At 39.3% G+C, this 22,639-nt stretch overlaps 1 protein-coding gene across 7 annotated transcripts in view; it reads right to left on the reverse strand.

Moving 5' to 3' along the window:
* Positions 1-19,998, reverse strand: part of NEK4 (NIMA related kinase 4) — a 36,232-nt gene extending 16,234 nt beyond the window's left edge. Inside the window, exons 1-15 of one of the 7 annotated variants that reach the window (XM_061196985.1) lie at positions 19,733-19,998; positions 17,790-18,056; positions 16,665-16,862; positions 16,361-16,468; positions 14,625-14,779; positions 12,965-13,106; positions 10,523-10,934; positions 10,448-10,466; positions 7,237-7,369; positions 6,536-6,685; positions 6,005-6,071; positions 5,143-5,252; positions 3,956-4,044; positions 1,174-1,379; positions 557-690 (exon numbers count right to left, since the gene is read on the reverse strand). In XM_061196985.1, the coding sequence (XP_061052968.1) occupies positions 557-690; positions 1,174-1,379; positions 3,956-4,044; positions 5,143-5,252; positions 6,005-6,071; positions 6,536-6,685; positions 7,237-7,369; positions 10,448-10,466; positions 10,523-10,934; positions 12,965-13,106; positions 14,625-14,779; positions 16,361-16,468; positions 16,665-16,862; positions 17,790-18,056; positions 19,733-19,825 (2,283 nt within the window). In that variant the 5' untranslated portion in view covers positions 19,826-19,998. Of the gene's footprint in view, positions 1-556; positions 691-1,170; positions 1,380-3,955; positions 4,045-4,264; positions 4,401-5,142; positions 5,253-6,004; positions 6,072-6,535; positions 6,686-7,236; positions 7,370-10,447; positions 10,467-10,522; positions 10,935-12,964; positions 13,107-14,624; positions 14,780-16,360; positions 16,469-16,664; positions 16,863-17,789; positions 18,057-19,732 lie in introns of those variants that run through there. The other 6 variants (XM_061196984.1, XM_061196979.1, XM_061196982.1 and 3 more) reach the window with 6 other exon arrangements.
* Between the last annotated feature and the right edge of the window lie 2,641 nt (positions 19,999-22,639).

The following is a 22,639-nucleotide window of genomic DNA, read 5'->3' on the forward strand; positions in this document are numbered from 1 at the left end:
GGAAGCCCACGTGCAGCAATGAACACCCAACGCAGCCAAAGATAAATAAATAAATTAACTAATTTTTTAAAAAGTGGAAACAACCTGTTTATCAGCTGGTGAATAGATAAACAAAATGTGGTATAGCCATACAATGGAATACTATTCAGCCATATAAAAGAATGAAGTACATGACATGCCCTACAACATGGATGAATCTTGAAAACATACGCTAAATGAAAGATATCAGTCACAAAGGACCACATAGTTTTGTATAACTCTATTTAAATGAAATGTCCAGAATAGGTAGATATAGAGACAGAAATAATAGTGGTTGCTTAGGGGTGAAAGGCCTATAGGACAATGGGGAGGGACAGTGGGTACAGGGTTTCTTTTGGGGATAATTAAATGTTCTAACATTGATGTGGTGATGGTTGTACAACTCTGTGAACATATTAAAAACCACTGAATTGTATATTTTAAATGGGTAAAATGTATGGTATATTAATTATATTTCAAAAGGCCATTAAAAAAATTCCATAGCATAAGCAGCTGACACAGCTAATGGGACACTCACCTCTCTTTCCAATTCATCCTCCTCTTCCAAAATATCATACACCTGCTCTAAAAGCTGAATCCCCAGGCCCCGAATTACATCAGCTCTCAAGACTTCAACTATTCTTCTGATTTTTTCAGAACCTGGCACGATAGCTAAAAAGCAATAACAACAACAGGGAAAAAGTAAACACTTTCACCACTGCAGCAAGAAGAACACAATTTATTTTTTCTTTTTTTTCCTGGTAATCTTGTCATGTTAAGATTCTTTTCACTTTGACAAGAGTTTAGTTTAAGAGTTCATGTATTTTTAATGACTAAAATGTATATATGAACTTACGCTTCATGTCTCATCACCATCTCCTAAATCTAAAAACTACAAATTGTCTAATTTGAAGAAAGTCCACATGAAAAATTCCAAACATGTTTTTATTTACATTTATTTTTAAAAATCAATTTTCATTCAACTTTTCAGGAATACAACTGTTACATAAAATAAGATATATTTTTTTATGAAGATATCCAAATGAAATAATTTAAAAAACCAAAAAAATTTGCAAGCATTAAGCTCCTTAGTTTGATACATTTCTCCAGTAAACATATGCTCTCCAGCTTGGTGTAAAACAATAAACTGACCACCTGAAGGTAGCTCTTTAAAATGGAGTTCCTCCGCCCCCTCTGCAACTTTCCCATGAAGTATCAGTGTGTCCCGATACTTCCGATGAAGTTTAAATTCTGACACTGGCTCTGGTACCGGGAGATCTTCATAGCTCTCTTTAGAGTCCAACTTCAGGGTCTGTGTCATCAATTGTACCAAGTCACTCATTTCATTTGTATGACCTTTCCTGAAAAAGAAAAAATTCTCTTGTTATTAATTGGCTTCATGAGAATTTTTCATTAGAAATTAGATACAAAACAACCTTTAGGAAGTTCTGCTTTCCAATGAGCAAGTAAGCTCCTACAGACAGAACCCTTCCACAAATAAGTATACACTCTGGACAAAATACAAAAATCAACTATGTGAAGGCAATGAAGAATGTACAAAATTTGCAAACAGATTCTGGAGGAGAGTCAACACCTTTAGCCTAAAGGCAAGCCATAGGCAGCTAAAGTACAACAGAAAACCCACAGTCTTTCTTGCCTGCAAAACCAAAGGACAGAGTTCGAGACCACCACTGCCACTAGAAAGTGAGAGAAGAATCTTGGAAAGGAGAGAGTGAGAAAGACAAGGTTCCAGATTTTGCGTATAAATTCCACCCAACTATTTCTAAGTAATTTAACTATATCCAAGTACAAAGTTCAAGAATATTTAAAGAAATATAAAAATATCAGCACTTAATGGGATAAATTGACAATGTCTGGCATCATGTCAAAAATACCAGACATGCAAAGCAGGAAAATAGCACACAATTATGAAGAGAAAAAAATCAGTTAATAGAAATAGATCCAGAAGTGATATAAGTGACAGAATAAGTAAATAAGGACATTAAAATGGTTATTAAAAATATATTCCATATGACCAAGGTAGAGGAAACACCAACATGTTAAGGAGAGGCAATGAAGATATAAAAAGGACCCAAATTGAACTACAAATGATAAGTACAATGTGTTGAATATTTGGGATGGGATTAACAAATTAGATACTGCAGGAGAAAAGATTAGTGAACTCAAAGATACAGCAATAGAATCTACAAAAAATGGAACAGATGGGAATTCCCTGGCAGTGCTGTGGTTAGGACTCCACGCTTTCACTGCCGAGGGCATGGGTTCAATCCCTGGTCGGGGAACTAAGATCCCACAAGCCACGCGGTGTGACCAGAAAAAAAAAGAAAGGAACAGAGAAAAAAAGACTAAATAAAAAAAAGAATACTATTAGTGACCTGTGGGGTAACTTTAAGCAATCTAATATACATGTAATCAGAATCCTTAGGAGGGCAGGAGGGGGTCCAAAAAAATACTTGAAGAAATAATGGCGAAACTGTTTCCACCAATGAAAACTATAAACCCACAGATCTAAGAAGACATTTTATAAGAATTCTGACTGAAAATCAGATGTGTTCATTAAAAGAGAATTTTAGCTCTTGCATATACCAAAAACCATTTACAACATTATCAATGACAGTTCTACAGGTCTGAATGCTACTATAAATGTACATTTAAAATTAATTCATAAACAAATGGGACCTAATCAAGCTTATAAGCTTTTGCACAGCAACGGAAACCATAAAAAAAAAAATGAAAAGATAACCTACAGACTGGGAGAAAATATTTGCAAACAATGCAACTAACAAGGGATTAATTTCCAAAATATATAAACAGCTCATACAATTCAATAACAACAACAACAAAAAACAACCCAATCAAAAAATGGGCAGAAGACCTAAATAGACATTTCTCCAAAGAAGACATAAAGATGGCCAATAGGCACATGAAAAGATGCTCAACATCACTAATTATTAGAGAAATGCAAATCAAAACTACAATGAGGTATCACCTTACATGGGTCAGAATGGCCATCATTAAAAAGTCTACAAATAATAAATGCTGGAGAGGATGTGGAGAAAAGGGAACCCTCCTACACTGTTGGTGGGAATGTAAATTGGTGCAGCCATTATGGAAAACAGTATGGAGGTTCCTCAGAAAACTAAAAACAGAGTTGCCATGTGATCCAGCAATTCCACTCCTAGGCATATACCCAGACAAAACTATAATTCAAAAAGATACATGCACCCCTATGTTCATAGCAGCATTATCTACAATAACTAAGACATGGAAACAACCTAAATGTCCATTGACAGATGAATGGATAAAGATGTGAGATAGACAGATAGATAGATACACATACACACACATACATATATATACACATACATACAATGGACTATTACTCAGCCACTAAAAAGAATGAAATCATGCCATTCGCAGCAACAAGGATGGACCTAGAGGTTATCATACTAAGCGAAGTAAGTCAGAAAGAGAAAGACAAATACCATATGATATCACTTATTTGTGAAATCTAAAGTATAACACAAACAAATATATCTGTGAAACAGAAACAGACTCAAAGACATGGGAACAGACTTGTGGTTTCCAAGGGGGTTGGGGGTGGGGGAGGGAAGTATTGGGAGTGTGGGATCAGCAGATGCAAACTATTATTTATAGGACGGATAAACAGCAAGGTCCTACTGTATAGCCCAGGGAACTCTATTCAATATCCTGTGATAAACCATAATGGAAAAGAATATGAAAAAGAATATATGTATAACTGAGTCACTTTGCTGTACAGCAGAAATTAATACAACATTGTAAAGCAACTATACTTCAATAAAATTTTTTAAAGTAAAAAAATAAAATTAAATTAGAATAAAATTAATTCAAACAGAAATAGCTTATGAAAGGAGATAGAAAAATAAGAACTTACCCTTCCTTTGAATCCCCATTTGATTTATCAGTTGAACTTGTAGAAGAACTTAACTCATCCTCAGAGAGACAATGGGTGAGTTTCCTTTCCTATTAATGTTTGGAAAAACAAAATTCCACATGACAACACAACCAGAATGTAATACATGAAACAGTCTTAGATGCAATGCCTAGACACAATGTGCACCTAGGTCCAATTTAACAGAAGAACTATGGATATAAAAATTGAAGTTACTTTACCAAATAATGTCCCAGTTCACCCATGAAGTTCATAAGTGAAGCCTGAGGAACATCAAAGTGAAGTTTTATAAGGTCCTGGAAAGTCTCAGCTATGAAGAAATTTCCTTTCCAGAGGAGAGCAGACAAACAGTTCTGGTGTTTGAACTTCTAAGCAGAGGGCTGGTACCATAAGGAATGTTGGCATTTTAAACTAGACAGAATGCCACCTAAATAAAAAGTAACCTCAGTTTGCTCACCCACGATACTCATTGTTAAATGCTTTAAAGGATTACCTGATATAATTACACACAAATGTTACAACTTTGGAAAATAAAGAGGATCATCTTAATTAGTGAAACAACTAAATCACACACTATTGTTAAAGGAAAAAAATCTTCATTACTTTCAAGGGCAGGAAGTTTCTTTTTTTAAAAAAGTAATTATATGCTCCTAGAAATGATGTCAAAAACTGGAATACAGAAAACTGAATAATTATTCCCAGGGTATTATTACACAAAAAAGTGAACGTGGTTAAAACCTTGCAATTATCTATTTAGCCACCAAATGGTGCCCCTACATTATCCCTGGGTCGAAAGGTAAGGTACTTTGATACAAACACTAAAATCTGGCCAGGTCGTTTGGTATATTATTAACACAGCAGAATAAGCAAAGTGTTGCCTAGTGGAAGCCTTTTGGAAGTCTTGTTTAAAAGACTTCCTAAGAAAGATATTAACTAGGCTGCCAGTTGTTTACAAGAGTGCCTGAAAAGTCCATTCCCTTAATGAAGAAAACAAAATCCTTTTAATTATTATTGACCAGTTCTTTTTCTTATCAGAGGAAGTGTGAAAAGTGTAACTTAAGTCAGTGCTGTCCCAGGAACAAATAGAGCTGGCATTTATGAGGTTTACCATTATTAGGCTTGCCAGATGTAGACATGTCTACCTTTTACCTTAGGACTATGTAATGTACCTGAGCAACGCTGTAGTCAGAAGACAACCATTGAGCAGGGGTAGGGTGGCCTTCCTCTTGTGGTTTCCCCGGCCCTGCTGGACTCAGAGAAACTCTCCTCACTGAAGGGCCTGAAAAAGTGACAACCCCCAGCAGTTGTTTATGGTGGGCTGGCCTCAATAGAAGAGGGCTTTGCACTGTTTATGGAAGATACCCCAGCGAGGGCCAGCCTAGAAGGAACTCAGACAGCATATTCATCATCACTCTGGTGTCTGACACCTCAGTTCAAATCTCAGGTCTAGGTCTACCAGCCCTGTGACCTTGGGCAAGTTACTTAACCCCTCTGACCCTCAGTCTCCTCCGCTGCAAAATATGAAATGAGATAATGCCCTTAAAATACTTAGCATAATGTTTGAGACATTGTCAGCATTCAATAAATGGAAACTGCTAGAATATGTTGTCTTTAGATAATAGTAATAGGAATGATCACAGCCCTCAGCCCAGGGCAGTACCATTCTCCTGGCTTCCTCTCTCTGTTCCTGAGAAGAGAGCACTTCTCTGACCAACAGACTCTGAACACGGAAACAAACTAAACACTCGCCTGACTGCTTTCCTGTCTGAAATCTCCCAGGAGTTACTGTCACTCAAAGCTCTCTTGCTCTCTTTTTAGAGTCCTCTTTCTCTAATAACACAAGCTTCAGATCCAATACTATGCCAATTTTGTAAAAGGCTTGACTAGGAAATTTCAAAAATTCTTCTAAATTGGTTTCCCAAATGGATTACTGATGCTGGAAATTCTTAACACCTCACAATCAGTACCAATGCTATGTCCATGAGCCATACCAATAACCTCCAATAGATGAAGGAAAGAGAACAACTTTACCTGAGGGGAAGATCTCTTCCTGTGACTGCTTTAGTCGCCTCCTCTCTCTTGCTGATAATGGTCGGTCCTTTTAAAGAAAGTCAGTTACTTCCATTCTTATTCACTGTTCTTATAATACCTACAATGCATGACATATCATCCAGCACTACAGGAAAGGCCCTGCACAGGTCTTTAAAGGAGTGTCCACTTGAAACCAGTTCACATCAGGCTTACAACTCCTAGCTAGGATGATCACAGCCCTCATTTCTAGGAAGAGCTCATCTTTGGAAGGGCAAATAGGGAATTCTGCATTTCCTACATTCAGAATCCACTTGGTCTCCTTAATTAACTGGAAGTGACCAGCCCTGAAATGATAGAATCTGTCCATTTCAATCAAAGCTTCTGTTGAGAATCACAAATTTGCGCTTTCCAGTGTCTGGCAAAAAGCAGGGCTAAGATGTTTTAATACAAAACTTCACAATATATGCAGGATTTACAACCAAAAATCTTTATAATAAAGCTTAAAAAAATCCAACATAGACTCCTACAAACCTTTGATGATGATATCTCACTATTCCTCGAATTGCTCACAGACCCAGTGACCACTCTACTTTGGTTTTCAGCATCTTTTTGTGTTGATGTGACATCCACTTTTCCAACAGTAGAAAGAGAAGGCAAAAGACGAGGAGGAGTCTCTTGGAACTTCCATAATTAACAAAGAGGGGGAGATTATCAGTGTCATATACATCTACCTCCAAAGGTCCCCCATCGGTAAATCTATGTATTTGTCAGTGATTCCCTCTCAAAAACTTTAAAACGTTGCATTTGGTGGGGGGGGGGGGTGGCGGAGGGGAAGAAACTCTGCCAAAAGTGAATGACCACTTAAGAAGCTTATAGAGAGGGTGCCTGTGAAAGTTACTTCCAGAAATGAGGGGTTGCCACGATCTTATGCAGAAGCTGAGGGAGAAACTGTTCATTAATATGACATAAGAGGAATCAGAGATTTACCTTTGTTGGCCTGTTCCTTTAACTCTCAAAATGAGCTGTCCATCCTTGCTGGAGAAGATAAAATCCTTACTCTGCTTCCAACTCACTGACATTTGATAACTAATATTTAGCATTTCTACCCTTCTTTATATGTTCCTTGCATTATGTATGTGCCTTTTTAGCACATCATTCTAAATAGAAATGAAGCTTCCTAAAGTCTGTCTCCCAAGCAGCAGCACAATGACTTATTCCAAAGAGATCTCTGCTGACCTGTCTCTTTTCCCACTATGCTCAGTATGCTCAGTATGTTCTCTTTTCTTCTGCCGCTGCTGTTGAGACAGGAAAGGTTCAGACCCAGAGCTGTGTGGCTGTAAAGCTGGGTGGATTCTGTCCTGTTCACTTTAAAAAAAAAACCACTTACTATAAACCTACAGTAATTGTGTTACTGACAAACGGACAGAAAAATCAGTGGTACAGAATTGAGAGTATAAAAATAAATCATCATGTTTAGGGTCTACTGATTTTCAATGAGGGTCCCAAGAAAATTCAATGGGAAAAGAATAATCTTTTAACAAATGGTACTGGGACAAGTGGATATCTGCATACAAAAGAATGAAGTAGAACCCTTTCTACACATCACACACAAAAATTAACTCAAAGTAGATCTCAGACCTAAACGTAAGAGTTAAAATTATGAACTCTTAGAAGAAATTATGGGAGAAATCTTCATGACCCTAAAAGCAGAAGCAACAAAAGAACAAATAGACAAAACTAGATTTCATCAAATTTTAAAACTTTTATGCTATAAAGGACACCATCAAGAAAGGGAAGATGGGGGACTTCCCTGGGGGTCCAGTGGTAAAGAATCCGCCTTCCAATGCAGGGGACGCAGGTTCGATCCCTGGTTGGGGAACTAAGATCCCACATGCCGTGGGGCAACTACGCCTGCGCGCCACAACTACTGAGCGCACGTGCCTCAATGAGAGAGCCCACGTGCTGCAAACTACAGAGCCCACGCATTCTGGAGCCTACACGCCCTGGAGCCCATGCGCCACAACTAGAGAGAAGACCACACGCCACAACGAAAGATGCCTCATGCGTCAACGAAGGCCCTGCGTGCTGTAACTAAGACCCAACGCAGCCAAAAAAGTAATAAAGAAAAAATAAATAAATAATTAAAAAAAAGAAAGTGAAGATGGGACTTCCCTGGTGGTCCAGTGGTTAAGACTCCGCACTTCCAATGCAGGGGGCACAGGTTCAATCCCTGGTCAGGGAACTAAGATCCCACATGCTGCATGGCGCAGTCAAAATAAAATAAAATAAAAAACACTTTAAAAAGAAAGTGAAGACAATCCACAGAATGGGAGACAATATTTTTGAATCTTATATCTGATAAGGGACTGACATTTGTAATTGATAAAGAACTTCTACTACTCAACAATAAAAAGATAAATAAACCAATTTAAAATGGGCAAAGGATTTGAATAGATATTTCTCCAAAGTAGGTATAAAAATGGCCAATAAGCACAGGAAAAGATGCTCAACAACATTAGTCATTAGGGAGGTGCAAATCAAAACCACAATAAGATACCACTTCTAGGATGGCTAGAATCAAAAACAAAACAAAACAAAACAAAAAACACAGAAAATAAGTGTTGGTGAGGATGTGGAGAAATTACAACTCTCATACACTGCTGATGGGAAGTAAAATGATATAGTTGCTTTGGAAAACAGTTCTGCAGTTCCTCAAAAAGTTAAACATAGAGTCACCATATGATACAGCAATTCCACTCCTAGGTATATACCCAAGAGAATTGAAAACATATGTCCACACAAAAACTTGTACATGAATGTTCAAAGCAACTTTATCCACAGTGAAAAGTGAAAACAACCCAAATGTTCATCAACTGATGAATAGATAAATAAAATATCAAATATACATATAGTAGAATTTATTTGGCAATAAAAAGAAATGAAATACTGGTACAGGCTACAACATGGATATAACCTTGAAAGCATTATGCTAAATAAAAGAAGCCAGATACAAAAGGCCATATATGTATGATTCCATTTATATGAAATATTGAGAATAGGCAAATTCATACAGACAATGGTTGCCAAGGGCTAGAGACAAGGAGGAATGGAGGGTGACTAGTATTGAGTATGGGGTTTCTTTTTGAGGTGATGGAAATGTTCTGGAAACAGATAATGGCAGTGAATGTACAACTTTATAAATATACTAAAAACCACTGAATTGGCACTTTAAAATTTTTTTAAATAATTACGGAAAAACATAAAAGAAGCGAACTTGAATATAATTTGACAGTCAAGCAGAACAAGCAGGACACACATCATTTTATCTATAAAGTACTAAGGATTCCAGTGTCCAGAGAAAGCTTAAGACTAAATTTTGGTTTCAATTCAATGAGTTTAAATGAAAGGAGCATCATACTTGTACTTTTCTATAAAAACAAAACCTTATTAAAAACATTTGAGGGACTTCCCTGGTGGCACAGTGGTTAAGAATCCGCCTGCCAATGCAGGGGACACAGGTTCGAGCCCTGGTCTGGGAAGATCCCACACACCGTGGAGCAACTAAGCCCATGCGCCACAACTACTGAGCCTGTGCACTAAAGCCCACGAGCCACAACTACTGAGCCCAAGTACCACAACTAGTGAAACCTGCGTGCCTAGAGCCCGTGCTCCGCAACAAGAGAAGCCACCACAATGAGAAGCCCGTGCACCGCAACGAAGAGTAGCCCCTGCTCACCGCAACTAGAGAAAGCCCACACGCAGCAACAAAGACCCAAACAGCCATAAATAAAATAAATAAAAACATTTGACTATAGACGTATAAAATAGTTATATATATTTATATAAAAGTGTTAAATATGAAAATGTATGTAATATATAAAGTTTAAATATATATAGATTATAAAAATATAGTCAATATATACATTAAATATATTCTTTAAATATTTTACAAATAAAAATGTAAAGTTAACCAAATGTTCTGGCTTTCTTTCTAATCCTTAGCTATTACCATGCTTCATCTAATTTAGGCTTCTTTCCATGTTCAAGTAGAAGATACCCTTTAAATTTACTCAGAATAGTCTCTCAGTATCAAAATCCTTTTGTTCCGTTCCTTTTCTTCTCTTCTTCCTTCTCCTTTAGTTCCAACACATAAAATATGTTTTTTTAATTCCTTAACTTAAAAAATCAGACAATCCACTAACTTTTAAAAGCAAGAAGGAATGTGATATTACCTAATTGTTGGAACTGCCCATCCACTTGGAGGACTTACAAAAGAATGATGTAGAAATAGGAAAAAACACACTAATGGCAAATGGCAAGTACCCTACACCAGGGCACAGAAGGGATCTAAGAATTCCTTGGGTCCTATCCTTTGGTTCTGTCATGTTTAAACTGTTATATGGGAACAACCGATTTTCCTAAAACCACAACTAAAAGCACAACCAAAGAACACAACCCACACCTTTGTAACCACACTTTCCAGTCTTCTTTCTGAAACCAATACCTTGTGCATGTCACTCACCTGGTCCTTTGATAAATTTTGGTCTTTGTTTAGGGGCTGCAGAGGCTTCACTGGGTCATTCCTTTCTCCAGTGACATAGTCAATGGACCATGTGGGAATTCGGTTTCCAGGTTGAGCACTGGATTTAGTATTATCCTGCAGCCTCTCTTTCACTTGAGAAACAATACATTTACCTTCTAGCTCATTAGAGGCATCTAAGTGTCTTCGTTGATTCTCTTGAACTAAGCTGTTGTTCACTGAGTTCCTCCTTTCTGCAGGTAAGATGTCAATATTCACCCTACTGATCGTGGCTAGCGATTCTGCAGTATTGCTTACGTCTGGTTTGTAGGTGTGGCCTTTCAGACTTGCAGGTGTCTTCAAGGGGCCAATGACTATGGGTTTCTCCTGGGACAAATATTTGTCTTCACCCTGAATGAAAACATGCTTCCAAGTTATTATAGCACTCCTCACACCATATTAAAAAATTAACTCAAAATGAAATAGCAGGTTCCTCAGAAAGTTAAACATGGAATAATCATAAGACCCAACAATCCCACTCCCCGGTATTTGTCTCAAGAACTAAAAGTAGGGACTCAGATATTTGTACACTAATGTTTATAGCAGCATTATTCACAACGGCCAGAAGATGGAAACAACCCAAATGTCCATCAGCAGATGAATGGATAAACAAAATGTGGTATATACATACAGCGGAATATTATAAAGCCATAGAAAGGAATGAAATTCTGATACATGCTACAATATGGATAATGTCTGAAAACTTGCTAAGTGAAATAAGCTAGACACAAAAGAACAAATGTTGTATGATTCCACTTATATGAGGTACCTAGAACAGGCAAATTCAGAGAAAGTAGATCAGAGGCTACCAGGGTCTGGGAGTAGGGGCAATGGGGAGTTAGATCTTAATGGGTACAGAGTTTCTGTTTGGAATGATGAAAAGGTTTTGGAAGATATGGTGATGGCTGCACAGCATTGTGAATGTAATTAAGACCACTGAATTGTATGCTTAAAAATGGTACAAAATGAAAATAATTAATTAATTAATTAATTTAAAAATGGTACAAAATGGCAAATTTTATATTACTTATATTTTACTATAATAAAAAAATTTTTAATGGATCAATAACCTAAATATAAGAGCTAAAACTATAAAAATCCTAGGAGAAAACATAGGCATACATCTTCATGACCTTGGATTTGGCAAGGGATTCTTAGATATGAGCATGGGCAACAAAAGTAAAAAACAAATAAATTAGACTTCATCAAAATTAAAAACATTTGTGCATAAAAGGACGTTATCAAGAAAGTGAAAGGACAACCTACAGAACGGGAGGAAATATTTGTAAATCATATATCTGATGAGGGTCTAGTATCTATAATATAGAAAGAACTCTTAGAACTCAATAATAAAAAACAAAAAACCCAATTAAAAAATGGGCAACGGACTTAATAGATATTTCTCCAAAGAAGGCATTCAAATGGCCAACAAGTTCTATGTCATTAGTCAAATGCAAATCAGAACTACAATAACATACCACTTCACATCCACTAGGATGGCTAGAATCAGAAAAACAGAAAATAACAAGAGTTGGTGAAGTTGTAGAGAAACTGGAATTCTCAGGGATTGCTGATAAAAGCATGAAATGGTGCAACCACAAAGGAAAAACAATGTGTTCATTCCTCAAAAAGTTAAACATAGAATTACCATATGACCCAGCAATTACTCTCCTAGATATTATACCCAAGAGAACTGAAAACAGATACTCAAACATTGTACATAAATGTTCATAGCAAAAGCTAAAAGGTGAAAACAACCCAATATCTACCAATGAATGAATGGATAAACAAACTGTGGTATATACATACAATGGGGTATTATTTAGACTTAAAAATAAATGAAGTATTGATATATGCTACCTGGATGAACCTCAAAAACATGCTAAGTGAAAGAAGCCAGACACAAAAGGTTACATATTGTATGATTCCATTTATATCAAATATTCAGAATAGGCAAACCCATACAAACAGAGAACACTGGTGTTTTACAGGGGCTGGATGGAGGAGGAGTGACGACCTAATGGGTATGAGGTTTCCTTTTGGGGTGATGAAAATGTTTTGGAATGAGATAGAGGTGATGGTCGCACAATACTGTGAATATACTAAATGCAATTAATTGTTCACTTTAAAATGGTTAACTTTATGTTATATAAATTTCACCTCAATTAAAAAAAACTTCTTAAAGTTATTACAGCACTGACTTCATGAACATTTTAATAGGCACTTTGAATACTTCACCAGTATTCCTTCTTTACAATACAAAATTACTTATACAACAGAAATCTAATGAAGCTTAGTCATTTCACATAGAATAACTAGCTTAGGTAACCTATCATTTTAATACAGTTTCTAGAACACATATCCTTTAGAATGAGACATACCATTACATATGTCTTGGAGCCCTCAGAAGAATGTGGTTGAGGGGGAACGGCTTCATGACTTAATTCAGCCTTTCCAGAAACCACTGTAGCCACAGGCTTGGATTTAGAGTCACCATTTTTAATATTATTTTTGGAGGTTTTTCTTTATGAGGAAGAAAAGAAGAAAAAGTTATTATCAATACAGTGAAGGTTAAAGGTTTCTATATATATGAGGAAATGTGCATATATGTTACACTCCCTCTTAGAACGGCTCGTTTTCTTTCTTTCTGTCTTTTCTTTTCTTTTTTTTTTTTCTTTTTTGGCCGTGCCATGTGGCTTGTGGGATCTTAGTTCCCTGACCAGGGATTGAACCCGGGCCCCCTGCAGTGGAAGCGTGGAGTCCTAACCACTGGACTGCCAGGGAATTCCCATAGAACTGCTCCTTTTATAGAGAACAGTCTTCTAAAAACCAGTGGGCGTTCTACAAAACACTTGACCAGTAATCTCCAAAAACAATCAAGGTCATGAAAAACAAAGAAAGTGAGAAACTGTCAGAGACCCAAGTTGACTAAGGAGAAATGAGGAGTAATATGGTATGCTGGACTGGATCCTGAAGCAGAAAAAGGACACTAGTAGAAAAACTGCTGTAAGCCAAGTGAAGTCTGGATTTAGTCAACATAAGATACTGATGTTGTTTTCTTAGTTCTGACAAATGTACCATGGTAACATGAGATGCTGATAGGAGAAACTGGGTGAGGGTTATACAGAAACTCTCTGTTCTATCTCTGCAACTTTTCTGTAAATACAATATTATTCTAAAATTTAAAACCTATGAAAACTTGCCTCACAATTAGAAGCACCAGGATAATTTTCATCTTCAAGTTTCACATTTGTAATAATACCACAACTGCTTTGCCAAGTTTGAAAGTAAAAATGATTGGTATACTCAGCCTTGACTTGCAGAATAAATGTATACAGGAATAATATCCCCAACTGTTTAAGTGTGACATTTTCCAATGGAGCTAAACCTCTGGAGAATTCAAGGGGAGCATGAAGACCAGAGCTGCAGAAGGCCAAAGGTCTGTTGGTAGGAAATTATAGGCAATGTAAACAAAAATATGATCCTTCTTTATCCCCCAGGGCCTCTCTAGCATTGCCTCCCAAATTTAACACGTCAAAAGACAGGGAGTGTGAAGGTCTTGTCCAGCTCTAAGTCTCAGATCCTGGAACAGCTATTTAGCGAAGGTAGGACCTGAAAGTCAAAGAAGGAATTCTATCCCCTTGAGAAGTTATATGAGTAAAGAGGGAACCTTATAAAAGCCCTCTGAGATTTGAGTATTATTTTTTAAATGTGACTATTATCTTACATAGTACATAATGTAATAATAGGCTTCTTAGATGATCTCTCATTTTAATATGATTTCTAAAACATACATCCTTTTAAAAGAATCGTACTCAATATGTCTTGGAACTCTCAGAGAAATGTGAAAGTGATTCCTCCAATGGTTCTCTAGATTTCTGATTTTAGCAATTAAGCAAATCTCAACACTTGTTCTAATCATGCAATTCTACTTCATGTTTTTAAAAAACCCACCATAAATTCTCACACATGAAAATTATAAAAGCCACCCTCTTTTATTCCATCTATTTAGCTGACCTATTTGCAAGGGAAATGTCTTACGCCTTCGTGGCCTCCAAAAACAAGGATATTTGGCGCTTTATGTAAGGCTGCCTTAGGATGCTCCTCACAGAAGGTCTTTCTTCAGGCCTTTTGCTCAGCATGGTTCTTATTATTTCTGCCAGCTCTGGGCTGTAATCTTTCGGCATTGGTGGCAGCTACAAAGAGAAATAATACCATAAGTATGACTAACAGTCTTGCGAAGAAAAGTAAAAGAAGGTAGAGGTTTCCCAAGATATATTTTTTAAATCATTATCCACAGCAGAAAATAACCAGCATGTTAGTCTACAGGAAGCGTATCTGGCATCCTGGTTATAAAGCAAGTTGTAAAATTATAAAATATATCCTTTAAACCAGCAGTCCCATTTGAGGACCCTCTCCTTCATAAATAAGAGCATGAGTTCCTAAAGATTTATGTACCAGGATATTCACTGCAGTATTGTTCTTGTCATAGTGAACAAATGGAAACAATGTAAATGGCCATTCATAGGGTACTTGTGGAATAGAGTATGGTATACCCTTCTAATAAAATACCAGGCAGCCTTTAAAAAAATACAAGACTTACAGGTACTGACCTGGAAAGATGTCCCTCATTTATTAAGTCAAAAAAGCAGGTTGTGTACCAGTGTGTATAGCCTGATTCCATTTCAGTTACTTTTTTAACATACACATCCAGAGTTATAAAGACAGGGAAAAGCCAGGAAGGTTATGCACCAAACCATTAGCAATGGTTATCTCCAAGGGATGGAAATGGATGGAAACAGGGGAATTTCACCCCTTTCTTGTTTGATTCTTTAAGAAGTGGAATTATGAGCAAATTTTACTTTTTCTGTGTTTTTTGATATTTTTTCAAATTAAAAAAATAAATGAGTCTTGGTATAATGTTAAAATCAGTAGGTGATTTATAGCCTTAAAACTTAATGGTGTGAGGATGCCTGACACTGCAGGGGGCAACTAGCCTCATGAAATTGACACATAAAGTTGGTCACTCTAGCATCTATCATACACAATGCTTTCTGCAATTTTTAACTGGTTACTAGTGATTGTGATGATTATCAAAGGAGCAACAAGTTCAAACAGAGTAGACTCTTTTTTTTAAAATAAATCTTTTATTTATTTTATTTATTTATTTTTGGCTGTGCTGGGTCTTCGTTGCTGCACACGGGCTTTCTCTAGTTGCAGTGAGCGGGGGCTACTCTTCGTTGCGGTGCGCGGGCTTCTCATTGTGGTGGCTTCTCTTGTTGCAGAGCACAGGCTCCAGGTGCGCGGGCCTCAGTAGCTGTGGCTCGCGGGCTCTAGAGCACAGGCTCAGTAGTTGTGGCGCACGGGCTTAGTTGCTCCGCGGCATGTGGGATCTTCCCAGACCAGGGCTTGAACCCGTGTCCCTTGCATTGACAGGCGGATTCTTAACCACTGCGCCACCAAGGAAGTCCAAACAGAGTAGACTCCTTTTAAACAGGGCTCATTTAACCGCTTAGGTGAAGCTACCAGTAGCCTCAGGGCACCTGCACATCCTGTGTCTATAAGGTACTGGTTTTCAAGAAGCCAGTTCTTCAGAGCCATTAAGCCATTGATCGTTCCCTTCTCCTCCAGTTCAACCCTCCCCACAGACAGGACCCACCATTCTTAACTATCCACCCAACATGATTACTCCCTTTTCTCAGTAGCTACTTTCAAAGCTGCATTAAATTAACCTTGCTCCAAATATTAAAAACAATTAATTCCAGAATATTCTTTACCTTTCCTTCAATAATCCGATAAACTAAAGAATTCATGTCTTTTGCATTGAAAGCATGTTTCAGGGTGGCCATTTCATAAACACAGCATCCCAGAGCCCAAACATCAGACTAGGAAAAAAAAAATAGTAAATGGTTAAATGTCAGAATGCCTTATTTACATCTCTCCTCTTAAAAAAAAAGAAAAAAGACATTTTCCTTAAACCAATTCACAGAGAATTCTTCTAACTTACTATTCTGATGGGTTCTAAAATTATGAATACTGCCGTAGAGACAAGGTGAGCTGGCAAACACAGCCGAATCCTACCTTATAGTTGTAGGGTTTGTTTGAGAACAATTCAGGGCTCATGTAGTAGGGTGTGCCAATGAGGGTGCTAGCCATGTCACAGTGGTTCTCAAGCACTCGGGCAATTCCTAGGTCACCCACTTTGATGATGTTTGTTCTTGTTAGGAAGACATTTTGAGTTTTTAAATCTCGGTGAAGGATGTGTTTTTCATGTAAATACTGAAGAAAAATAAAATTTTATTAAATATAAATATTTAATACCTGACTTATTTATACCTGACTTCTTATATACCATCAACAACTGTATAAGTTAAAGAGCCTTACACTCTTAGATGAGCCTTACCTACACATCAAAACACTATTGTTTTATAATCTCTAAATAAAAAGTCTAATTTACAACTTTCCAAAGTAAGAAATTAAGTTCCATGCATTAATTTGCCCAGCTTCCTTCAAAATTGTTCCCTGGTGACTTGACAGTCATACCGTCTAACATTATAAGGACCCAGTTAAAAAATGTGCTTACAAACTTTCACTGAAGGTAGAAAGACAACTTATACAAGGTCAAATGCACATTCCTCTCAGACTCATGAAATCTTCAGCTTAATAATATTTTCAACTATAACAATATCACTTTTATTGTTTAAATCCTAAGATACATTCTCTAATATCAGAGTGATATTCCATAAACAGTCTCACTTTTGAATATGTGTATATTAAAACACAAACATGTTTCACATTTCTACTCACTCTGCCACAGCAGGGTTAAAGCCCAAAGCCCCACAGTTTAGGCAGATTAATTAGCCCAACCACCTTTCAGTATGATGCAGCTGACCAACTGATAACAAACATGGTCATTCTTTGCTCTTTGTCAATTCAGGGCCCTTAAAATGGATTTTGCTATAAATATTAAATGAATAGAGAATTGTCTTTCCCAGCAATCAGACCAAATCCATGTCTGCTTCAATACAGATATCACTCATTCAGAAACACTTCAGTGCTACAGAAAGAGGAACTAAGTCCACTTCATAAATGGATTTTTAAAAGAATTTTTTTTTTCATTAAGCATTTGGGGAAGCATTTTCCTAAAATCCACCAGGCATCCCTCTGTCACCTTGGAGCAAGTGGGATGCTGAGTCCTGACAGTACCTGCAGAGCCATAGCGATCTGAACAAACCACTCCACCACCTGACTCTCGGACAGAAGCCTCCCTTTCTGCTCTTTGAGCTTTCGGTACAGATCACCTCCTTCGCAGAAGCCCATGACGATGTACAGCAGACCATCCCCTCCCTCCCACGACTCCTTGTAGGTGACAATATTGGGATGCTTCAACTGAGACAAGAGCTGAGCTTCCTGTTCAGCAGCTCGCCGCTCTCGGCTGGAGGCATTTCGGAGGTTCAGCTTTTTGATGACATACTACAAAAAAAACACATGTTTTTACAATATGCAAACAAACATGCAGTATTATAGATTCAAAAGTATTTAAGGGTTATCCTGAGTGTCCTCAAAAACCAACCTTCTGGAGACTGCCACATAACCTATTCATTTTGTTATTCACAAAGCACAAAACTGGGAAAAAGACTTGTTACCACTAATGATATTTTTTACAAGTTAGACTTACAGCAGGGTAGGGGGGTCACAAAAAAATTATACTTTCCATCTGCATTTTACAATTTCATTAATGGCTAAAAATGAGTCAGTGTTAATATACCACTGAATTAACCAAAAAATCTGTGGTAGAGATTCTTTAACCTCTAAGTTCCCCTACAAAGGTGCATACAATATGACTTGAATATACACCTGCAGACAGAATGGGTCTGTGGATTCCATTACATACTCAAAGGGATCCAAGGCCCAATAAGGCTAAACATCACCTATCCTCAACATCCAAAATAATTCTCACTTAAAAAAAAAAAAAAAACAACATCCTCCAACACCTAATACATTGCCCTCAACCAACTGACACACCAAACAATTCATTATTCAACAAACACAATCATAAATGTGTTTTGTAACAAAGCATAAATGTGCTTGGTAAAATGTAAACAAACTACTGCTCAAATGTGAGGGACTATTATTACAGCTAGCACCCCATCCTCAGCTCAAAAAAATCCCCCCTCCCCATTGACCACTGAATAAATCTCTTATGCCTGAGCTTGTGTTCCAGGCAGTGACCAGCATCTGAGACAAGGCAGAATAGGTGAGAGGACCTTATACTTATGGGGCCATCTCCTCTCAGTTTGTCTGGGGCAGTCCCATTGTCCTGGTGTAATATAAATAGTGTCTCCTTTCAGTTTCCAAATTGTCCCAGTTTGTACAATACATTATATGGTCACCCGTTTATAAACCACATTTAAGAATTGGTTTATTATCCTGAGGCTAATGGGATAAAGTGCAACATTAGAGGCACGTTTTAGAAAGATCACTGAGACTGCAATGAAAGTGATGAATTGGAGAAGGGCAAGTCATGTGGCAGGGAGGACAAGAGGGAGGCCATGGCCATAGCTTAGCTAGAGACTATGATGTCCTGGATGGGGGAGGTACCCGTGGAGATGAAGAAGAGGCCAGTTGGCTTAGTGGACAGACGAATAAGGGGGTGGGAGTGGGGGAAGGTAAGGGGGGGATCCCAGAACGACTCCCAGGTGTCCAGCTTGGGCAACTGGCTGGTTGGTGGTGCTACTCCCTGAAATGGGGACCGTGAGAGGAGGTTTGGAGGGAAGGTGATGAGCTGAGTTTTGAGCGAGTCCAGAGGTCTCCAGGTCAGACGGGGTATGGGGCCCTTCACTGAAGGAGGAATACTTGCCAGGCGCCGCCGTTAGGTCCTGGGAGTGTACGCTCTCACGGAACTGTCGCGAGTGCGGGGAAAGTGTGCAGATTAAGCACACCGATTACGACTACAAAGAGAACGCCAGGGAGTTCGGGGCGCATATGACAGGAAGGCCTGGCCTACTCTTGATGGTCTGGGACGATTTCCCTGAAGAAGTGCCATCTGAGGTGCGTCCCCTTCAGAATATCTGGGCCCAGCCCTTGGACGGCGCCCTAGGCGAACCCCTGCCTGCCCCCATCCCCTGCCGGGCCCCAGCCCCGCCGACCTGCCTGCCGTCCCGTCGGTGCCTCACGAGCGTCACCTCCCCGTAGCTGCCCCTGCCCACGACACGCAGGTAGCAGTAGGCGGTCAGGGGCATGATCCCGGAGCGGGCCCACAGTCGGGATGCGGCGGCAGCGGCGCGGGGCGCGGCGAGCGGCGGCAGGAGGCCCCGCTCATTCCAAAGAGGAAGTGGTGCCGGCGGCGTCTGAGGCGGCCCTGTCAGGGCGCCAGCGCAGAGGCCCGACCCACCGCGACGCCGCTGCCATAGCGATCCCCGCAGGCGCTGCCCTGCGCATGCTCCGCGGCCCGGAGGACCCACCACAGAGCCGAGGCGACAGGTGGCCAGAGCGACCACGCCGGGCCTGCGCGCGCACCCTCGGCCTCACTTCCAAGGCCGGAACTTGCGGGTTTCCCGCCACAATAGACTTGTGAACGCTTCCCCTTACTGAGCGCTTACTTGTTCTTAGTGTTTTGCACGTATTCGCTCCACAAATATTTACTGACTGCTTACCCTGTGCCTGGCCGAAAAAGTCCCTGCCCTCCGGGAGCTCACATTCTAATGGGGGACTGGGGACAGACTAGATTCTACAAGTAACATTTGTTATATTTACTTTATCATATGGTGGTTAATGTATGCATGCAGCAATCCATCTTATTTTTCATGCATTGCAAGATAAATTGAAGGTATCAGTGCACTTCACCCCTAAACAATTCAGCTTGCATATTGAGAACTGCAAAAACTCTCAGAAGGACTCCATTCAAACCCCTGCACTAAGTGACTTGACCAAATTTTGGCATGGTTTTTAACAGCTTAAGGCAGTGTCCCCAGAGTACCTGCCCACCTTAAATGGCCTGCCTGTGAAAGCTCAAAACTGCCAAAAGATTTATCGTTTGATCCAGCCAACAACTCCCTTTCCTAGGACATATACCTAAAAAGCTTAAAATTATAAATCCAGTGGGGCGGGGGGGCGGGGGGGTGTTGTATTCCTACAACCCCAGAATGTCTTTCTTAAGGTCATGAAATCCATCCCATTGAAATGTAAGGTTTCTTGGCCTATATCCAAGAACCAATTTTTGCCCAGTTTGGGGGGTGGAGTTGATATTGCCCCTGTTGAGAATGCATAATATAGAGCATACTATTGGGGGTTTTTTAATATAAATTTATTTATTTTTGGCTGCATTGGGTCTTTGTTGCTGCGCGGGCTTTCTCTAGTTACGGCAAGCGGGGGCTTCTCATTGCGGTAGCTTCTCTTGTTGGGGAGCACGAGCTCTAGGCGCGTGGGCTTCAGTAGTTGTGGCACACGCGCTCAGTCACTGTGGCTCACGGGGTCTAGAGCGCAGGCTCGGTAGCTGTGGCGCACGGGCTTAGTTGCTCCATGGTATGTGGGATCTTCCCAGACCAGGGATCGAACCCATGTCCCCTGCATTGGCAGGGGGATTCTTAACCACTGCGCCACCAGGGAAGTCCCTAGCATACTATTGTTGAAAAAACAAAATTCAACTGAGTAAAATTTAAAGATCTTATAGTCTTTTTCTGCACTCCCAATGCATGGGGCCTGGGTTCCATCCCTGGTCAGGGAACTAGATCCCACATGCCACAACTAAGAATTCGCATGCCACAACTAAAGATCCCGCATGCCGCAACGAAGATCCCACACGCAGTAATGAAGATTCCCATAAATATTAAAAATAAATAAAGATCTTATAGTCTTTATTCAGCATGAATTCAACATGAGTTGGGCAGCAGCATCCCATTTAAGCAGAGAGAAAGGAGCTCTGAGGAGCTACAGAAAATGAAAGACTTTTATAAACAGAAGAGCGTGGGAATAAGGAGTTATACCAGCAAAAAGTGGATTTGTTGTGGCAAGGTCACCTTCCTTTAGGGGATGCAGGGGTCTATCAGGCAGATTACCTCACTAGTGCCAACCAGGTGATTCCCGATCGACTGGCTTAAGATTACATTTCTGGGAGAGGCTGAAACTATAAGTCTCAATTAGATGAAATGGGGCTTAGCATGAGTGACTCCACTTGGGACCTGTTGTCTTGTTTTTAACAATTCCCCCCTTTTAATCAGGCTCTCAGCCTAACTGAAAGATGTGATAAAAATTTAAGACATTACTGCCACTCCCACCTACCGCTCTGAAGTTCTCCCAGTTTTTGCTGATCCTGTGTGGTATTCACAGGTCGTGACATCTTTTTGCTGAATCTCTCTGTGGTATAGAAATATCATGACTTTGGGTTCACATTCTTTACGTCAATCATTCTCTTCATTCCTTTTCTGATGTTCTAGTCTTAGGGAGATCATTTGTTGGTGGTTAGCAGCTGCAAACATGCATTTAAAGCTATTGAGAGGGGATTCCCTGGCGGTTCAGTGGTTAAGACCCTGCACTTCCACTGCAGGGGGCACGCGTTTGATCCCTGGTCACGAAACTAAGATTTAAAAAAAAAAAAAAAAAACTTTTGATAGAATACATCACACCAGGGAGACAACTATGAGTATTATAAGCAGAATAAATTCCCAATGTCTGGTGTGCACTTTGGAGCCATGGTCTCCAAGCTCCAAACCAATCAAAATCAAATAAGTCAAAGAAAGACTGACCCTGTGGAAGAAGGAGTCACTTTCTTAAGCCAAGTGGCTTGCTCAATGATCTTATCCCAGAAATGTTAATCTAGGTGCAGCAAGTGGTGTTGGCCACAGCACAGACACCTCCCTGGTCAGCTAAATGATAATCAAGAGCTATCATATCACCAAAAACAACTTTGACCACAGAATCTAGGGATTTTTGTTGGGCAGTTATTGCTTTAGCAGCAGATTCTGCAATGTCTTCAAGAGTTAAAAGGAGGTTCCTGATCATAGCCTCATGTGCACTTGCTCCTAGCCAGGGGAGTTAAATGAACGTAATTTTGACTT

This window comes from Eubalaena glacialis, chromosome 7, assembly GCF_028564815.1.
Source record: "Eubalaena glacialis isolate mEubGla1 chromosome 7, mEubGla1.1.hap2.+ XY, whole genome shotgun sequence".
In the NCBI taxonomy this organism is placed as follows: domain Eukaryota; kingdom Metazoa; phylum Chordata; class Mammalia; order Artiodactyla; family Balaenidae; genus Eubalaena; species Eubalaena glacialis.